Source organism: Cetorhinus maximus, chromosome 17 (genome assembly GCF_964194155.1).
Source record: "Cetorhinus maximus chromosome 17, sCetMax3.hap1.1, whole genome shotgun sequence".
NCBI classification, from domain to species: Eukaryota; Metazoa; Chordata; class Chondrichthyes; order Lamniformes; family Cetorhinidae; genus Cetorhinus; species Cetorhinus maximus.
The window spans coordinates 42910151-42930618 of NC_135895.1; the positions used below are offsets into that span (position 1 = coordinate 42910151).

General features: G+C 40.2%; 1 protein-coding gene across 3 annotated transcripts in view; it reads right to left on the minus strand.

Moving 5' to 3' along the window:
- ipo13b (importin 13b) overlaps positions 1-19089 on the minus strand; it is a 151503-nt gene extending 132414 nt beyond the window's left edge. The window contains exon 1 of one of the 3 annotated variants that reach the window (XM_078561077.1): positions 18415-19089. In XM_078561077.1, the coding sequence (XP_078417203.1) occupies positions 18415-18474 (60 nt within the window). In that variant the 5' untranslated portion in view covers positions 18475-19089. The remainder of the gene's footprint in view (positions 1-18414) is intronic. The other 2 variants (XM_078561074.1, XM_078561076.1) reach the window with 2 other exon arrangements.
- Positions 19090-20468: the final 1379 nt, after the last annotated feature.

Genomic DNA, 20468 nt, shown 5'->3' on the forward strand with positions numbered 1-20468 from the left:
AAAAAAAATCAGATTATTTGCTGAATCCCAGAAAATCTTCTCAGTTTAAAACCCTCTATTGCATGATTCCAGGAAAAACACAGATAAAAGGTGAACAAAAATAAGCTAAAACAAATTTGTAGAAGTTAGCCTGAATCCAGGTTGGGATTTTTTTATTAAGAGGTGTGCTTCAAATCAGAGCGGAAGCTGGCCCTGTGGAATATCGAAAAAATAAAAAGTAATCGTGAAAATTTGACCTGTTAGGGCCTCAAAACACTGAGGGATACACCAGTTCAAACAAATTTCCTTACTAACCCACTATGTAAATTTTCTTTTTTTAGGCACTTATTCTAGCTCTACTTAGTTATTGTAATGATAGGTTGGTTCCACTTTCAAATTTACCTTCTCAATTCTATTCCGCCATTTTATTTAATCTGTTGTGCATGGCAATAGTTTGAATCCAATATCCCATATTCCATGATTGCTGTATTGCAGCTTTGACCCATTATTACTACATGTGGTTTACTAAAAGCTAATATTAAAAATACCTGAATTAAACTGCTGCAATTGGATACATTACTGAAAACTCAGCAGCTCAAAATTTCAATTTCAGCTACTTCTGTTATACAAAGTTTCACTGTTGATATCAGGTACCTAACAGACATCAATGAGATTGAACAGTCTCATTAGTCACCTAATCACCCAATTCGAGTGTCCTATAAAGGGAAATACAATTTTGTATGCAACTAGATTGATGAAATCTAGTACACTTTAAATTGATATTTTTGCTCGTGCAAAACACATCCTAGATACCTCAATAGCCTCTGCTAGTTTAAAAATGTTACAAGGAACAAATATTCATAGTTATCATGCAGAACAAAAGTATTTATTCATGAAAACAGTCTTTTCCATTCTTTCAGTAAATGTAGATAGAAACTACACTGAAGAAGAAGAGAGACCTTATTTTAGTAGCAAGGCTACAAAATCCAATCGCAGACCCTCACCAATACCCATTTCGTGTTCCGGTAATTAAGCTCAGATCAGAGATTGAATATATAACGGAATCAGAATCACAATTGTTACAGCAAAGAAGAAGGCCATTCAGACATCGTGTTTGCACCCACATACAACCTTCCTGGCTGAGTTTCAATACTACACCACCGCAGATAAATTATTTGTATGTTAAAATATCTCGATCAAGTAAGGTGGAGGTAGACCAACTAAAAATTGTTAGAATTTTATCACTCCGATTTTTTCACCAGTTCTTTTCCAGACGATCTCCTGTAGGACCATGCGAACAAGGGTACTAGGAACCCTCTGGTACTTTCTTCAGGTAGTCAATAAATCAGTGAGCCTAAACAGTGTGCTCTGGTCTGGCAGACTATTTAACTGTAGCATCAGAAGATAATTCTTGTCATTCAGCAACCAGCTTCTAGGAGTCTCTGAATAACAATCAACTGTACAAACCATAGTTAACTTTATCTGTTCCCAAATCCGAGGGTCCCAAAACCAACTGCAATGCCCCACGTCTGACTTGGCTGGCCAGGGGAGGATTGAAATAATCAAATTTGGAGGTAACAAAAGCATGGATGAAAGTTTCATCAATAAATTGGGTAAGGCAGGAGGCGATATTCATCTCAAGAGTCATAGAATCATAGTCATAGAGGTCTACAGCACAGAAAAAGGCCATTCGGCCCATCGAGTCTGCCTCAGTCAAACAAGTACCTAACTATTCTAATCCCATTTTCTAGCACTAGGCCCGTAGCCTTGTATGCTATGGCATCGCAAGTGCACATCCAAATACTTCTTAAATGTTATGACGGTTTCTGCCTCTACCACACTTTTCAGGCAGTGAGTTCCAGATTCCCACCACCCTCTGGGTGAAAAAATTCTTCCTCCCATCCCCTCTAAACCTTCTGCCCCTTACCTCCACCAAGGGGAAAAGTTCCTTCCTGTCTACCCTATCTATGCTCCTCATAATTTTATACACCTCAATCATGTCCCCCCTCAATCTCCTCTGCTCCAGGGAAAATAACCCCAGTCCATCCAATCTCTCCTCATAACTAAAACTCTCCAGCCCAGGCAACATCCTGGTAAATCTCTTCTGCACTCTCTCTAGTGCAATCACATCCTTCCTACAATGCGGATTCCAGAACTGCACGCAATACTCTAGCTGTGGCCTAACCAGCATTTTATACAGTTCCAGCATAACCTCCCTGCTCTTATATTCTAAGCCTCGGCTAAAAAGGCAAGTATTCCATATTCCTTCTTAACCAGCTTATCTACCTGTCCCGCTACTTTAAGGGACCAGTGGACATGCACACCAAGGTCCCTCTGATCCTCGGTACTTCCCAGGGTCCTACCATTCATCGTGTATTCCCGTGCCTTATTTGTCCTGCCCCAGTGCATCATCTCACACTAATCCAGATTAAATGGCATTTGCCACTGATCAGCCCATCTATATCCTCCTGTAATCTAAGGCTATCCTCCTCACTATTTACCACCCCACCAATTTTTGTGTCATCCGCAAACTTACTGATCAACCCTCCTACATTCAAGTCTAAATCGTTTATATGTACCTCAAACAGCAAGGAACCCAACACCAATCCCTGTGGAACCCCACTGGACACAGGCATCCAGTCACAAAAACACCCCTCGACCATCACCCTCTGCTTCCTGCCACTCAGCCAATTCTGGATCCAATTTGCCAAATTGCCTTGGATCCCATGGGCTCTTAACTTTGTCACCAGACTCCCATGTGGGACCTTATCAAAAGCCTTGCTGAAGTCCAAGTAGACTACATCAAATGTGTTGCCCTTATCTACACACCTGGTCAACTCTTTGAAAAATTCAATCAAATTGATCAGACATGACCTCCCCTTAACAAAACCATGCTGACTGTCCTTGATTAATCCCTGCTTCTCCAAGTGTAGATTAATTCTATCCCTCAGAATTGCTTCCAACAGTTTCCCTACCACTGAGGTTAGACTGACTGGCCTTTAGTTCCCTGGTTTATCCCTTCCTCCCTTCTTGAATAACAGTACCACATTGGCTGTCCTCCAGTCCTCTGACACCTCTCCTGTGGCCAGAGAAGTATTGAAAATTATTGCCAGCACCCCTGCTATCTCCTCCCTTGCTTCACTCAACAGCTTGGGATACATTTCATCTGGACCTGGAAATTTATCTACTTTTAAGCCTGCCAGACCACTAGAACCTCCTCCCTTTCTATGCTAATTTCTTTAATTACATCACAAGAGGTTTAGAATATGTAAGTATGAAAGAAATACAGTGCTGAACAGACCTCATTCAGAGTACAATATTCAATTTTGGTATCCCACCTTAGAAGGAGAAAGTTCAATGATGATTCACCATTATGAAAGCTAAAATTAAGGGACCAAGTTATGATGTGTGATGGGTGAATTTAAAATTATGTGCCATAGAAATGAGGTTAAGTAATGGAGTCATTATGGCACAAAAGGAGGCCATTTGGCCCATCAAGTCTATGCTGGCTCTCTGGAGCAATCCAGTCAGTTCCATTCCCTGCTCTATCCATATAATCCTGCAAGTTTATTTCTTTCAAATTCTCATCCAATTTCCTTTTGAAATCATTCATCGTCTCTGCTCCCACAACCCAGTCATTACAATTTGCTGTGTAAAACAGGTCTTCTTCTCATCCCTTCTGCATCTCTTGCCCAAAGTCTTAAATCTATGTCCTCTTGTCCTTGTACTATCAGCTAATGGGAAGAGTTTTTCTTTGTCTACCTCATCTAAACCAGTCATACTCTTGTGCACCTCTATCAAATCACCTCTCAATCTCCTTTGCTCAAAGGAGAACAACCTCAGCTTCTCCAACCTAACTTTGGTTCTAAGATGAGGGATTTTAGCTACATTCTGGTAAATCTCCTCTGCACCCTCTCAAAGACATCCTCCCAAAGTGTGGTGACCACAACTGGACACAGTACTCTAGTTGTGGCCTAATCAGAGCTTTACAAAAGGTTCATCAAAACTTCCCTTCTTTTGTGCTCAATACCTCTTTTACCTGTGATCTAATTGGGGCATTATAAATAATGAAGGGAATTAATTAAGATTAGATAGGGCCGATTCTATTTTCTAGTAGGGAAATCCAAATTAAGGAGCAGGTTATTAGAATTAAAGCTACATTGGCTAAAAGGAAATCCACTAGAAAACGTCAAAGGGTTGAGAAAATGTGGAACATAAAACTGGAGAAGCTCATAGATACAAGATCAACTGAGATGTTTAAGAGGGAGTTAGACACTTACTTAAGAAGCATGGACATTAAGGGATATGAAGAAAAACAGAATTGTGATTAAAAAGAACTGCAGGGCAAAGATGATAGATCCTAATTGCTTCAGCACAACTGGTGCATACTTTATACTAAATTATTAGCCTTGCTCACAAAAAGCCAGTTAGATAGGTGGTGTGATAATTTAAAAGTTCTTTTGGTGATATAAAATATTCTCCAGGGGTTTGAGTGCTGGATTACTCCCCAAGCTGAACCTCAAAAAATAAATCAACGCAGTGTCAGAAGATATAATGGTATTGGAATTTATTGTGAAATAGTGGTGTGTGTGTGCGTGTGTGTCTGTGTGTGTGACTTAATTGGATTAAAGGCAACTAGTCTGAAGGCTTTGATGTTTTAGAAGATGAGTTAGGTTTGAAATGTTAAGTATGTAAACATGGGGGAAGTTTAGAATGTAAGGTGTAAAAGGACATTTACGTTTTTAAATAAACTAGACTAGATTGTTTTCAAAGGGCAGGTGAAATGTGTCACCTAGCCAGGTCAAGTTCAGAAACAGTGGGTAAAATTTTTAGCTCGGCGGTCGGGTGTGTGCCTGACCTGCTCAAGCATAAAATGACACACATTGACATTGGGCGAGCGTCCCGATGTCAACACGCAGTCACGCGATATTTCATTTGGCGGGCACGCATCGCAATCGGCAGCATGCCCACCGACAATTAAAAGGCCTGTTAAGGCAATTAAATTATCAATTAAATTGAATTTTTCACTGCCCGCCCAACCTTACGGTTGGTGGGCAGGCAAAAAAGCCAAGCGGCCTTTGCACTTAAGGAAACCTCATCCACGGGCAAATAAAAACAAAATAAAAATTTTAAAACTTAATTAATAACATGTCTCTGATCATGTGACAGTCACATGAAGGGACATGTTTCATTGCATATTTATTATTTTTTATAAGCTCTGAGCCTCAGGGAGATTATCAAGCGATCACTTGCGCGAAGGTCACACTCCCCCCCACCCTCCTCCTCCCCGCCCGCACAGGCAGCTGCCGCTCGCGTTTCACACTGTGCGGGCCTTAATTGGCCCACCACCATGAAATCGCCTTCTGGCCCCAATTGCGGGTGGCGGTTGGCGTCCCGACTGACCCCACCTGCCCCCACCAAGCCCGCCTAACCTGGGTGAAATTCTGCCCAGTGTCTTTACTTTTCCTAAATATTACTAGTAAAATGAGAGATTTTTATGATCAGGGGGGTCCAAAAACATAGTGAAACAATGGGAGTTTGCATTCAAAGGGGAAATATGTATAAAGGAGCAAAGGCTGTGTGTAAGGGCAAGCATTCTAAGACCTAACAAGTGTGAAACACCTTCAGCATCTAAGCCTCGAGCTGCTGAATACAAAGAACTGAAGTTAAGAAAACTCACTTTGAATTGTTCAAGGTATCATGTTTCTTTGCCTGGGTCTTTTAATGTGTGTGTCTTACTGTTGCCTTAATGAAAATGTAACTGGGAGCTAGATTAATTAAGAGATTTTGAAGTTATCATAGTAGTAATTTGTAGATCTATGTATGTATTTAAAATTATTTCTTCTATTAATAAAGGTTTAATTTAGTTTGGTAAGAAGCCTATAAGACTTGGTGGTCTTATTACTACTGAATTCAAGGCATGCATCTCGAAATTCATACAAATTGCAAAACAAGTTGTGGCAGTTGTCTCAAGTTTCCCTCTGGGATTTGAACACCACAGCATTTACTATCGGCTGTGCCATAACATAGTTGGGGGCTCTTTGCGGGATATATTTAAAATTCCTTGATTGGTTGGAGTTGGTGAAACTTGAGGTTACAAGTACAAGAAGCACTTTGAATTCAGGAGTTGGTGTGAGGTGTTTTTTTTTAAGTGGTGAGGCTGCACTATGGCTTTGGCAGTTACTAAAGCTTGTCTGGGAGTCAAAATTATAACTTTGGCTAGTTTACAAAAGGTAGCTACAGTTAATTTAATGGAATTGGCTGATAAATTACAATTGCCACTTGCAGGGGCAAAGAAAGCAGATATAATTGAAGGTATAGCACAGCATTTAAAGTTGGAAGTGATACACTAGTGAGTCACAGCTGGAGGTGGTGAGACTTCAGATAGAAATGAAGAAGCTTGAACTTGAACAAGCAAAGGAAATGAAAAATCTTGAGCTACAGGCAGCAGAAAAAGAAAAAAGGAAGAGCATTTCAAAGGGAGCAGGCAGAAAGGCAAGAGAGAGAAAGAAAACAAGAAAGGGAATTAGAAATTGCTAGGCTAGAAAAAGAGAGAATTCCAGCTTAAAATGCAGGCAGTTAAATAAAAGATGCCAGTAGGTGAGGAAGGACTTAATTTCAGACCAGAACCCAGTAAGGAGATGTTTAAATTTGTACAAGCTCTGCCAATGTTTGAGGAAACATTCTTTATTTCATTTGAGGAGATAACTAAGCAGATGAAATGGCCACAGCAAAACTGGGCATTGTTGTTACAATCCAGGTTGGTGGGTAGAGCACATGAGGTTTATGCTTCACTGTCAGAAGAAATGTCGGTGAACTATGGTGTGGTTAAAAAAAAAGATTATTTTAGTGCACACGTGTTGGTTCCTGAGGCATACAGGCAGAAATTTAGGAATATGATAAAACGGCCTGGGCAAACGTATATTGAGTTTGAAAGAGTAAAAAAGTAATTTTGACTGGTGGATACGGGCATTAAAGATAGAAACAACACCTCAATTTTTGAAAGTCACTTCTACCCTGAGCACCTTCCTTTCTATTCTGAGAAAAAACTCCCTGGCAATTTCCACCTACTCCTCTTCCCTGACTACCCACCTTCCCACTTTCTATCCTTTTCTGATTTAAAAGTGTGTCAAAAAAAATGCATATGCAGCTCTTGAAGAGGTAATTCTTTCAGAAGAATTTAAAGATTCAATTCCTTCGGTAGTGAGAACTCATGTGGAGGGACAGAAGGTTGAAACAGTGTCATAAGCAGCAGAGATAGCTCATGATTACGAGCTAGTTCACAGATCTAAACCTTTTTTGTCACCCTTTTAAATCAGAGAAGGATAGAGTGGGATAGAAAGAAGGAATAGGTGGAAATTCCCAGGAAGTTTTTTTCTCAGAACAAAAAGGAAGGTGCTGAGGGTAGAAGTGACATTTGAAAATTGAGGTGTTTCCATTGTAATGAAGTTGGACATACAAAATCTGTATGCTGGAAATTGCAGGGAAAATCTGTTGGAATTATAGGGGTGCAGAAAAGTACTGGGGTAAAAGCACTGTGGGTTCTGAAGTTCAGGCACAAGAGAAACCAGTGGTTTGTGTACAAGTAAAACAGGGAGAAAACAGTGATAGGTAAAGAAGTGGGAATGTGTTCACAAATTACCCAAGAGAATTCTGAGGAGCAGGTTGCAGAAATGTTTGAAGGTTGTGTGTGTGAAGGGAAAATCTTTCCACGTGTACAAGGTGGAGTAGGTAAATATGTTCAAATTTTAAGAGACACAGGGGCTAGTCAATCCTTAATGGTGTGGGAGAGAGACATTTGTTGTTCAGAGGGAATGTTTCAGGAACAGGCAATAATAAGTAGGGTTCATGGAGATGCTAAACCTATTCCATTTTGGAAGGTAAAGTTAAAGAGTAAGTGGAAAACAGGTCAAGTGATTGTTGGAGTAGTGGAAAAATTGCTCACTGCAGGGGTTCAATTTATTTTGGGTAATGACATAGCTGGATCACAGATGTGGGTGATGCCTATGGTAGTTGAGCAGCCTGTAGAAGTGTTTTCAACAGAAGTGTTGCAGAGAGAGAATCCTGGATTGTTTCCAGATTGTATAATGATGAGATCACAGGCTCATAAGTTGAAACAAGAAGAACAGGAAGTTCAAAGGCAGGGAGAAGGTATGGAAATCCAATTAGCTGACACAATGTTTGATAACGTTGTTCAGGGAGAAAGACTGGAAGACAATTCAGCTGCAGTGTTTAACTCAAGGCGGTTAGTAGATTTACAGAAAAAGGATTTGCAAATAAAACATTTATATCAGACAGGTTACTCAGAAACAGAGGTAAAATGTATTCCAGAATGTTATTATCATAAGGGTAATGTTTTGATGAGAAAAATGGGGGCCTTATGCTTCAGCAAATGAAAGCTAGAGAGGGGTGCTTCAGATTGTAATACCATTTGGGTATAGAAATGAGATTCTGAGGATAGCTCGTGAAATTCTATTGGGGGAAATTTAGGAATTAGAAAGACACAGGCAGAGATACAAAAACATTTTTTTTGGCCTGGATTGCATAGGGATCTAGTCAAATTCCGTAGAACATGTCACACATGTCAGGTGATAGGAAACCACAAGCAGTGATTAAGTAGGCGCCTTTAATTCCAATTCTAGCATTTGAAGAACTTTTTACTATGGTCATGAGTGATTGTTTTAGGGAGGGTCCTACACAAAGTGGAAATCAGTATTTATTGACAATAATGGATATCTCTACTAGGCTTCCTGAAGCAATACCTTTGAGAAATATTACAAAGAAAATTGTGGAAGAATTAACTAAATGTTTTACAAGATATGGTTTACCCAAAGAAATACAATCAGATCAGAGTTTAAATTTCATGTCACAGCTGTTTAAGGAAGTAATGAACAATTTGGGGATAAAAATATTTAACTCAACAGCTTATCATCCTGAGTCACAAGGGGCTTTGAAAAGATAGCATCAAACTCTAAAAACTATGATGACAGAGTATAGTCAGAATTATCCACAGGGTTGGGATAGGGGAATTCCATTCGTTATTTGCTTTTAGGGATGCTTCTAGTGCACCGGCTGGTTTTAGTCCTTCAGAACTAATTTATGGTCATGAGGTAAGGGGACCACTGAAATTGATTCATGAAAATTTAGAAACTACTCTCTTGCATTATGTATCACTTTTCAGAGAGAGACTGGAAAAAGCATGTGAGTTGGTTAGGGAACATTTAAAAGATATCATAGCAAGTGATGAAAGTGAAGGCAGACAGGAAAGCTACAGCTCATAGTTTTGTTGCTGGGGAGAAAGCGTTAGTTCTATTACCAGTACTGGGTGGCTCATTAAAGGCAAGATTTAGTGGGTCTTTCGGCAATGAAAAGAAGCTGAGTGACGTGAATTATTTAATAAATACTCCAGATAGAAGAAAGAAGCAGAGGGTGTGTCATGTAAATATGCTTAAAAAGTACTTTGATAGGGAAGAGGACCAAAAGGAGGTATTAGTGGTGGTAGATAATGAGAAAGAAGTAGAAATGCAATATTCTGAAATTGATTTTCCTCTAATAAAATTGGTTAATGAGGGGGTACTTGAAAATTTAAATGTAATATTGAGATCCTTCCAGACAAATGTCAAAGTGATTTAGAGAAGCTATTGCAGTCACACTAATATTTTTGTGGAAATAAACTGGGAAGGATGAATTTAGCTATACACGATGTGTCTGTAGAAGCTTCATCTTCACTAAGGCAACATCCTTGTAGATTAAATCCAGCAAAGATATCACAAATACATAACGAAATTGAATTCATGCTTCAAAATGATATCATTAAGTCTAGTTGCAGTAACTGGAGTTTGCCTATTGTGGTATTGGAACCATTTGGAACACAAAGACTTTGTGTGGGCTATCGAAAGGTGAATGCGGTGACAAAAGCGGATTCATATACTATGCCACAGTTGGAAGGTTGTCCCACTTTCTCAACACAATCAAAAATTTATCACAAAGATTGACTTGCTAAAAGGATATTTGCAAGTATCGTTATTGGAGAGAGCAAGAGATAGAGTCATACAGTTATACAGCACAGAAACAGGCTCTTCAGCCCATCATGTCCGTTCAGCTTTTGTGATGCCAGATGGACTATATCAGTTTAAAGTCATGCCATTTGGTATGAAAAATGCACCTGCAACATTTCAAAGACTAACAAACAAAGTAATTGCAGGTCTGAGCAATTGTGCTGTGTATATTGATGACTTGATAGTTTTCAGCCAGACATGGGAGGAGCATTTACAATATCTGGGATGAATTATTTGCCCAATTACAAGAAGCTAATTTGGTGATGAACTTGGCTAAAAGTGAATTTGCAAAAGCGCATGTTACATATCTAGGCCATACCACTGGACATGGTAAGGTGGCTCTGAGAGATGTGAAAGTCAAGGTTATCGTGGATTTCCCCATGCCTACAACAAAATGAGAAGTTTTGAGATTTCTGATATATAACTTTAAGTGAAAAACGTACTCTGTACAGAAAACTCTCCCTTCAATGCAAAACTGTTCCCTTTTTAATTTATAAAATGATTACAAAAGCAAAACGTCTCACAGAGAATGTAGTTAGAAATTTCTTGTCCACTGCAAATGGCACAACAAATTTATCCAGAGACTAAGGAGATCCCAGAACTGATCCCCAGTCTGATCCAATTTAGTTCCTTTCAGCTGGGGCTGAGAGAGCAATACAAACACCTGAAACCTTTAGATTTAGAATAAGAAAATCATCCAAAACTCCAACTTCTGATCAATAGTCAGTGGCATCTGCTGAAAATGGACATTGGTCATCAGGTAAGGACAGATGAGGCCCTGCACAATGTCCCCATAGCTTTACAGCTTACCAAAGCTCATCATCGTCAAGACTTGCACATCACTAGTGATTTGTGCAAGGTGTTAGAATAGGTCAAGTATCCATAGATCCATATCCTAGAAGAGTCAGTCAGGAGATGAGGAAAGGTATATATATCATAGAATTTTTATTGCCGGGGGGGGGGGGCCATTAGTCCCATCATGTCTGTGCTAGCTCTCTGAAGGACCAATTCACCTAGTGCCACTCCCTGCCTTCTCCCTGTAGCCCTGCATATTCTTCCTTTTCAGATATTAAGCCAAGTAATGAAATAATAATGGAAAATTAGAACCATCAACAAACAAAAGTCTCCCAGCAGCACTGCGAGTATACCTGCACCATATGACCTCAACAGTTCAAAGTGGTGGCTCACCACCTTCTCAAGGGCAACTAAGGGTGGATAATAAACGTTGGCCTTGTCAACAAAGCCCACATCTCATGAATGAATAAAAACAATTGAATACTAGTTACCAATTTCCGAGAGCATTTACTTCTGATCTGCTGTTCAGCTGATATTACAGGAATCACTGAGTCAGAGTTAACAAAACAGAGGCAGGAAACAAATGTGCTACTGATCATTGATAAAATTGCTCCGCTCTCAGATCAATTTTCGTGTTTCTTTGCAGAATAAAAAAATGTCAAATTGATGAACACTTTTCTCCTGTCTGAAAAACAAATTACAGACCCACAAATATTGTTCAAACTAAAGAGCTATAAAAACTAATTGGCAAGATCCATTTCTTTTGCTACTAGATTCATTCACATCCTTGTACCTCACAGATGTTAACACAGTGATCAGCTAAAAGACAACCAATTCTCATCCATGCTGGAAGGCCATAAATGCTGACTGATCAGAGCTCTCCAATTAGAGTTGATAAACCAGTCTTCACCACAAACTCAAAATCAATAATACATTACGATGAAAGTCCTTGAAGTTATAAGTTCTCTTGTGCATGTCACACCTTCACTGATGATTTCATAAAATGATTGGGTACAGTGCTATTTATACATTGATGCAACTGTCTACTACCCATAAGTTGACTAAAATTTAGTTCAATCAGATCAATATGCTAGATTTTATTGTAGCTAGCGATGAACAATGTTGGATACATTAGAAACAAAACTCAAATAAATCATCTAAAATTGCATCTAAAGTGTTAATTTCCATGAGCCGACATCACACAGTAGCACACAATTACAACTAAGTAGGAAGTAGAACTGGGTTGCTTTCTTCAGTGTGCACAGGGACGCAGAGTTTTCCAAAACAAAGCTGCATAACAATCAGATGATCTTTTAAAAACAATATTTATTAATTCCACCACTAAAAGGATAGTTTAATGTGGAATTAATTTACAGTTTTAAAACAGTTTACAATGTCTGAATAAAAGTAAGGAACAAATAACTAACCCGATATGTGTATTCTTTAAAAAAACATGGGTTCTCAAGACCAATTAGTCAATATTGCTTAAAAGGTAAATTAAAAATGTTTATGACAGCATAAACTAGAAAAGTAAACATCTTAAAGTTGTTAGTCACCTGAACTATTTAATGCAATTTGGATATTATCCACAAAAAAGGTTATGAATATATTTAAACTCTGTTTTACTAGCTGATTTAGCATGCTGTTGCTCATGAAAATATACCAAAAAAAAATGAAATTTCTGCATCTCTTTCTGTAATTGTTTCTCTGCTTGTCCTAACTCTACTTCATTGTTGCTCCACCCACTCACCCCCACTCTTCCACTCTCATGACTTCACCTGAACTTTCATATTGGAAGGAGACGGGAACCAGAGCCAATGCTTAAGGTTTGGGAAAAAGCAGAGTTGAAGAAACAGTAGGAAGCGAGGGCGGGGTGGAGGGAGGGAGGAGGGAAAGACTCATAGTTATATAGCACTCTTTATAGCCACAGCACATCCGAAAGTACTTTACAGCCAATGAAGAATTTTTTGAACTGTAGTCACTGCTGTAATGTAGGATTGAAACAAAGAAAGGGAAAAAATGTATTTAAATAGTTAATGTTTCCAGTCCGTTTGATTCTTCTTCAGAGCTCTAAAGAGTCATACGGACTCAAAATGTTAACTATGTCTTTCTCTCCACAGATGCTGTTAGACCTGCTTAGTTTTTCCAGCATTTTACTGTTTTTGTTTCAGATTTCCAGCACCTGCAGTATTTTGCTTTTATCTTAGCATTTAAATAATGCCTTTCACAATCTTAGGAAATCCTAAAGTGTTTTTCAACCAATAAATTATTTTTTTTAAAAGTGTAGTCACTGGTGTAACATAACACAGGAGCTAATTCATGCAGAAAGTTCCTACCAACAGCTTTGAATTAAATAACCAGATCTGTTTTAGGTGTTGGTGGTGGGATAAATGTTGGCTAGGACATTGGGAAAACACTTCTGCTCTTCTTTGAATAGTGCTGTGGGATTTTTCACGTGCAGAGATAGAGGGGGCTCAGTTTAGCATCTTATCCATGAGACAGCACTTCTCCCTCATTACTGCATTGATGTGTCAGCTTAGATCATGTAAACAAGTCTCTGAAATAGTACTTTAGCCTGCAATCTTCTGATTCAAAGAGGAGTGTTACCGCTAAGCTACAGATGGCATTTCAGGTCAAAGTTCTCTGGCAAAGATGGTATTTATGGAGTTTCCAGAATTTCTGGAAATATTAGGGGTCTTTTAGCAGAGCATAATGCTCAAACTTATATTAAAACAGATAACCATGTTACCCAGAGTCCATGTATGCAACATTCTATTTCTCTTAGTGCATTAACAAGCATCTGCCACCAGGAAACAATGATCATTTGTTTTTAAAAATCCTGGAATGTGGGCATCATCATTGGCAAGGTTTGCATTTATTTGCACATGCCTTGTTGCTCAAGAAGGTGGGAGATGGACAGCCATCTTGAACCATTGCTGTCCATGTGATGAAGGGGTTCCCACAATGTGGTTAGGTAGGGTTCCAAGATTTTAATCCAGTAACAGTGAAGGAATGGCAACATATGTCCAAGTCAGGCTGCTGTGTGACTTGGAGGTCATTTTGATCTCATGCAGTATCACCCATGTTCTTCTAGGTGGTGGAGACCACACATTTGAAAAATGCTGCTAAAGTGGTCTTCGAAGGTTGCTGCAGTGCATCCTGTAGATAGTACACATTGCAGTCAAGTTATGCAGTGGTCAGAGGAGTGGATATTTAGGTTAATGGGTGAAATGCCAATTAAGTAGACTGCTGTGTTCTGGATAGTGTCAAGCTTCGAGCATTGTTGGAACTGCACAGGACAAACAAAACATATTCCATCAAACTCCTGGCTTGTGCCTTGTAGGTGGCAGCGAGGCAAGTCACTCTTCAAAGAATACCCAGCATCCTGACATGCTCATAATTTTGGAAATTGGAGTTTCTGCTCATTGAAGATGATGGGGGTGGGGCGGGTGTGTGTGTGTGTGGTTTAGGGGTTGTAATACCATTTGAATATTAAAGGGAAGTGGTTTGCTTCTCTTTAGTTGGGGATAATCATTAGTGGCTATTGTATGGCATAGATGTGCTTGCCATTTATCAGCGCAAGTCTAGATGGTCCTAGGTCTCACTGCATGAGGACATGGACAGCTTCCTTATCTGTGAATTTGCAAATGGAACTAAATACATGTTGACCTTATTAATTTATTAACCTGCTGCCATGGTGGGATTTAAACTCATGTCCCCGGGGCATAAGTCTGGACCTCTAGGTTCCTAGTCCTGTGATGTTACCGCCATGTCATCATCTCCCTGTTGAAGTGAAGTCTAATGATGAAGCAGCTGAAGATTGTTGGGCTAGGAGGATGTTTTCCTGAGAAACTACTGCAGCAATGACCTGGGCAGAAATGAATAGCCTCAAATAACAACGACCTTCTTCCTTTGTATTAGATGGGACTCCAGCCGCTGGGGAGTATTCTCCTTCATTCCCATTAACTTCAGTTTTACTAGAATTTCTTGGTGTGACACTTGGCAAATTCTGCCTTCATGTCAAGGACAAATCACTCCCATCTCACTTACCTAATTCCACTCTTTTGTCCACAGTTAGACCAAGACCATAATTAGGTCTGTAGCTGAATAGTCCTGGCCAAATTCAAACAGGATATTATGCTGGTTATGGGTGAATAAGTGATGCTTTATAGTTCTGTTTAACATCTCCTTCCATCACTTTGCTGATGAATGGGAGAAGCCTGATAGCACAGTATTTGGCAGCATTGAATTTGTCCTGTTGTTCTTTGAGAGAGGACATACCTATAGAATCATTGAATAGTTACAGCACAGAAAGAGGCCATTCAACCCATCATATCTGTGCTGGCTTTCTGCAAGAGCCATTCAACCAATGCCACTCCCTAGCCTTTTCCCAATAGCCCTTCAGATAATGATCCTATTCTCTTTTGAAAGCCACATTTGAATCTACCTTCACCACACTCTCAGGCAGTGCATTTCAGATCCTAGCCACTTGTTGCATAGTTTTTCAAGTTGCCATTGCTCCTTGTGCCAAATTTCTAAATCTGAGTCCTCTGGTTCTCAATCCTTCCATCAATGAGGACAGTTTCTCCCTATCTACTCCAGACCTCTTATGATTTTGAATACCTAGCTAATTTTTCACTTTGTCAGGCAGATATCAGTGTTGTAGCTGTGCTCAAACTGATGAGCTGGGGGTCAGGGCTAGATGTGGAGTACAGGCCTTTGGCCAGGATGTTCTGGGACACATAGCTTTTGATGTATCCAGTGCACTCAGCCATTTATTCATAACACATATCAAACTGGCTAAAGATTGACATCCATGATAGTGGGGACCTTCCCTGGAGGCTGAGAAGGATCATTTAGTTGAGGGATGGTTGCAAAATCTTCAGCTCCATCATCAATGAGGATGGATATGTTCATGGAGCCTTCCCCTCCTGCCAGTTGCAACATTGGTCACCACCATTCATGACTGAATGTGGCATAACTGCAAGCGTTGACCCAATGCATTGGTAGTGGAATAACTTAGCTGTTTGTAGTAGGCTGCTTCCACTGTTCAGTATGAATGCAGGCCTGTGTGGGTAGCTTCAACAGATTGGCACCTCATTTCAGATATGCCTGGTGCTGCTCCTGGCATGCTCTTCTACACTCATCATTGAACTAGGATTGGTCATCTGTTTCATGGTGATGGAGGAGTGAGGGATACGCAGAGCCATGAGTTTACAGTCTGTGGTAAAATAAAAATCAGCTACTGTTGTAGGTTCACAGCACCTCATGGATGCCCAGTTTTGAGTTGCTAGATCTGTTGTTAATCTATTCCACTTAGCACAGAGGAAGTATCACAAGGCATGGCAGAGGGTGCCCTCAGTGTGAAGTACAGGGGGCTGGAAGTTATGACATTGCTGGAGATATTCTTCTACAATCAGATAGCTGACACTGGAACCAACCCAGTGCAATCTCACTGAGCAGCACTACAGAGGAAGGGTGTTGGAAGACAATGGCATGATCCGCCATGTCAACAGCTACAGAGAGGCCAAGGAGGGAAAATGTGCCATAGTCACAGAGGATGTCATGTGCAACTTTGGTAAGAGCCATTTCAGTGCTACAGCCAGAATGGAAACCTGAGATTCAAACATGGAGTTGCAGGAAAGGTGAGCAGAAATTTGGGAGACAACACATTCCGGCACTTTGGAGAGGAAGGCAGACTGAAGTAGGTGGTAGTTTGCAGAGGGAGTGAGGGAAAAAAAGGGATCTTTTGAGGACTGGACAGATGGCAGAGATTTTTTTTTAAATAAGCAGAAAAGTACCTGAAGAGAAGGAATCATTTACAATGTCAATTAGCAAGAAAGCCAGGAAGGGAAGCTGGTTGGATTGGGGTAGTATAAAACTGAGATTGCAAACAGTAGGGTTCATCCTGAGACAGCTGATGGGGAAGTGATTGGATTGGTGACACAAGTGTGACATTTATGGTGAGTCAAAGCCAATGGCTTCAGTCTTTCCAATGGCCAACTGGAGGAAATTGTGACTCATCTAAAATTAGATATTTGTAACTCCTTTGAGAGCTACAAACCCACACAGCAAAACACACTATTCCTGTGACACTGGCACTTGTGCACCAACCCCTCCCACATGCCTTCAGCAACCAGATTCTCAAATTCCCTAAGCTCTTTCACCACCTCCCTCTCCTCCTTTAAGACCATCTTCAAAATCCAACTGTTGAGCTGAGCTTTTGGTTATCATCTTTGGCTTGCCATTGTAATTTTGATTGTATAAGCAGTTTTGGGACATTTTTCTACATTAAAGTCATAAATACAAGTTGTTGTTGTTTTTGAACTGTCTAGTTATTTATAGCTATGAAAAACTGCACACATTGTCCAAGAGGTAACAAACCTAGTCATCTCTGGTGGGATCACTTACTTCTTAAAACCCTTTTATAAAATAGCGGTAACGTATCTTCCAGATAGATAATCCTTCTTAGCAAAACTAGATTAGCACAGGAGGTAGGCACCAAAAGTCATGAGCCAGGTTCATTGGTCAAATACGGCCCTGAGATGAGCCTACCTTGGATCATTCAGAGAATGAGATCAAACTACATGGAGAAGAATCCTGCCTAAGGACAGAAAAACCTTCAGAGGTCTATATTTTTCACATTTGGATTCCTACAAATGTAGAGATTTAAAACTCCATTCTGGCCTAATTACAATTTCCCTGTTCTAAATCAGACTCTTCCGACCTCTATTTCACATTGTTTAACCTCCCACAGCCAAGATCTTGTTTTCCCTGTTCCTTGCTGTAGCAGGTCAGCTTCAAGGATTCAATAACTCATAAGCATAATACAACAAACGAGTAAAAATGGGTTGGTTTACACAGTTGTTACTACAATCACAAATAATCCTTTGGAATCTAAGATAACATAGCTCTGTACAATAAAGGTACATTTTCATAAAAATAACTTATTTTGACAAATAGCTCCATATCTTGAAAGATGGCCCACTACTAATTAGCCTTTGACACTTCAAATACACAAGCATGCTTCCAGTATGATGTGCCTAAAGAATAATTTTGTTTACTGTAGAATGATATTTTTGATAAATAGACAAATGTGCAATCTACCCTACCCTACCCCCCTCCCCTCGAGTAAAGCAGGCTAAATGTTTCTAGGTCCATTCTGGGATCTAACTTCAGCATTAAAATTTTACAAACAACAGGCACAAATACACTTGTATGGAATAATGGAACAAAAGATAACAAACTATTACTTTTAAAGCCAACAAGGTATACCCATTTGCACAGCAAAAGCTTAGCTCCAATAAGTGTGTCAAAGGTAAATTGCAACTGATGGCATCATTATATTACACAATAAAAATACTTACAATCTAACTACAATGATTACAATCCCTTTTATTACTAACTAGGCAAAAAGACACAATATTGTTACATTTATGACTAAGCATTGGTAGAACAGGGAATCCACTTGCCAGGTAATGATTTTTATGTACTGTACCTACACGTTTTAGAGTTCACAGAAACCATGATAGGATGGCGAAAGGTACCATGTTACAAATAAATGAAACTGATATAGTCTTACCTTTTCTACATTTGCTACTGAGTAATCTAAATTATCTTCACTCTCTCTTTCACGATCCATTTTTTACAGGGCTGGGAGGGAAGAATATTACTATTGTTGCTCTTTCCCTTCAATTTACCAACAGCCCTATCGTGATGGAGGTGGAGGGGGTTTGTGGGGGGAGTGGGAAGAGGGGGAAGGGGAGGGGTTGATGACAGTCAGGATGACCCTGTACCAGTTCTGGATTCCCTCCACCTCAGGATGACAGCTGAGGCAGCCCCTCGGACCTCCTTTGTGTCCTCCTCCTCCTCCTCCTCGAATACCCCGCTCACTAAATTAACAGGGAGCGCCGCATCGTCCGCCTTGAAAATCACACTCTCAGCAACAACAATGGCGGTGCCTCAGGAGGAGAGCGGCTGCACGGACCAAATCGCTGTCCAGCTTTAAATTTCTCGCAGACACCTTGGGGCCTCCAGTGACAGATCCGAGGGGTCCTGGCTGTATCAAGGGAGGCTGCGCAGCCGCCTTCTTTAAAGGAGCATATTATACAAGCAACGAAAGAAATATAGCATACTGTATTCTAACAACCAGAATTATCTTTTTCGCTTTTGACAACAACGAAAAAAACAAATATCAAGATATCTTGTTAAACGACCCCAGGGACCACTTGAAAACCTGCATGTTTAACCTAGTGGGTGTTGCTGCAGGAAAATGCATGCGCATATAGGCCGCCTAGTATTCTGGGGAATGTAGTTCTCCATTTGGCCGCCTGGTATTCTGGGGAATATAGTTCTCTATTTAGCCGACTGGCATTCTGGGGAATGTAGTTCTCTATTTGGCCACCTACCTCTACACCTGACAAAGGAGCACATCATTTCCCATCGTACATTGTACTTCCTCCTATTCCCGAGGCCCTGTGAGGAATCACGTGTCCATGCCTGCCGCTACGCTGATTGGTGCTCGGGTGGCCAGATTTCTGCCAATCACTTTGCACTTGAGTTGAAGGGTGCACGCGAGTGAACCGTTGGAAAGGGTTTTGTGCTCAAAGCGTGACCGTTCCCCGTCATCAAAGGAGCGTTGGAGCAACTCACATTTATACAGCCCTTTTATAATAAAACGCCTTAAAGAGCCTGACAGAGAGTTACGCAGACAAAAAATGGACCCGAGACAAAGGAAATATTAAATGCAGCGTAAGAATTAGTCATGAGCTTATTTCGGCTGTGTGAGGAGTGAATAATGGGACAGTCCAGTCGTAATTTGTCTTCAACAATTATTTGCGCACTTCTATTAATCACGAAATTCACCGTTGAAAATTTTATCAACTCTTATGCTTCTCTATCAAATACCTCTGCTGTCCTAGGGGTTAATCATTTACTAGTGCATCCTTGATGCATCCTTTTTTCGATAAAAGCATGCACTCTACCAGTTAGTTTAGAAGGTTCCTATAGATATCTTTTTTCTAATAATAAAGGTTTTATTTTCAAAAGTGAATTTTCAGGGATGAGAATGCTTTAAATAGAAGTATTCACAGTATCTTTACAGTGCAGGAGGCCATTCAGCCCATCAAGTCTGCACTGGCTCTCTGAAAGAGCATTCCACCTAGTCCCACACCCCTGCCTTATCCCCATAACCTTGCACATTCTCTCTCTTCCGGTAGCGATCCAATTCCCTTTTGAATACCTCGATCGAACCTGCCTCCTTCACCCTTTCAGGTAGTTTGTTCCAGACTCCAACCACCCTCTTGAGTGAAAAAAAATTTCCTCATGTCACTCCTTTTGCCAATTATTTTGAATCTGCCCTGTAGTTCTTGATGTTCTCTTGAGTGCGAACGGTTTCTCACTATTTACCCTATCCATACCCCTGCGGATCTTGAATACCTCTATCAAGTCTCCTCTCGGTCTTCTTTTCCCAAAGGAAAAGTGCCCCAACCTCTCCAATCAATCCTCATAACCACAGTTCTTTATCGCTGGAATCATTCTTGTGAATCTCCTCTGTTCTCCCTCCAAAGCCTTCACATCCTTTTTGAAGTATGGTACCCAGAACTGGACGCATTACTCAGATGAGGCCTAACTAGC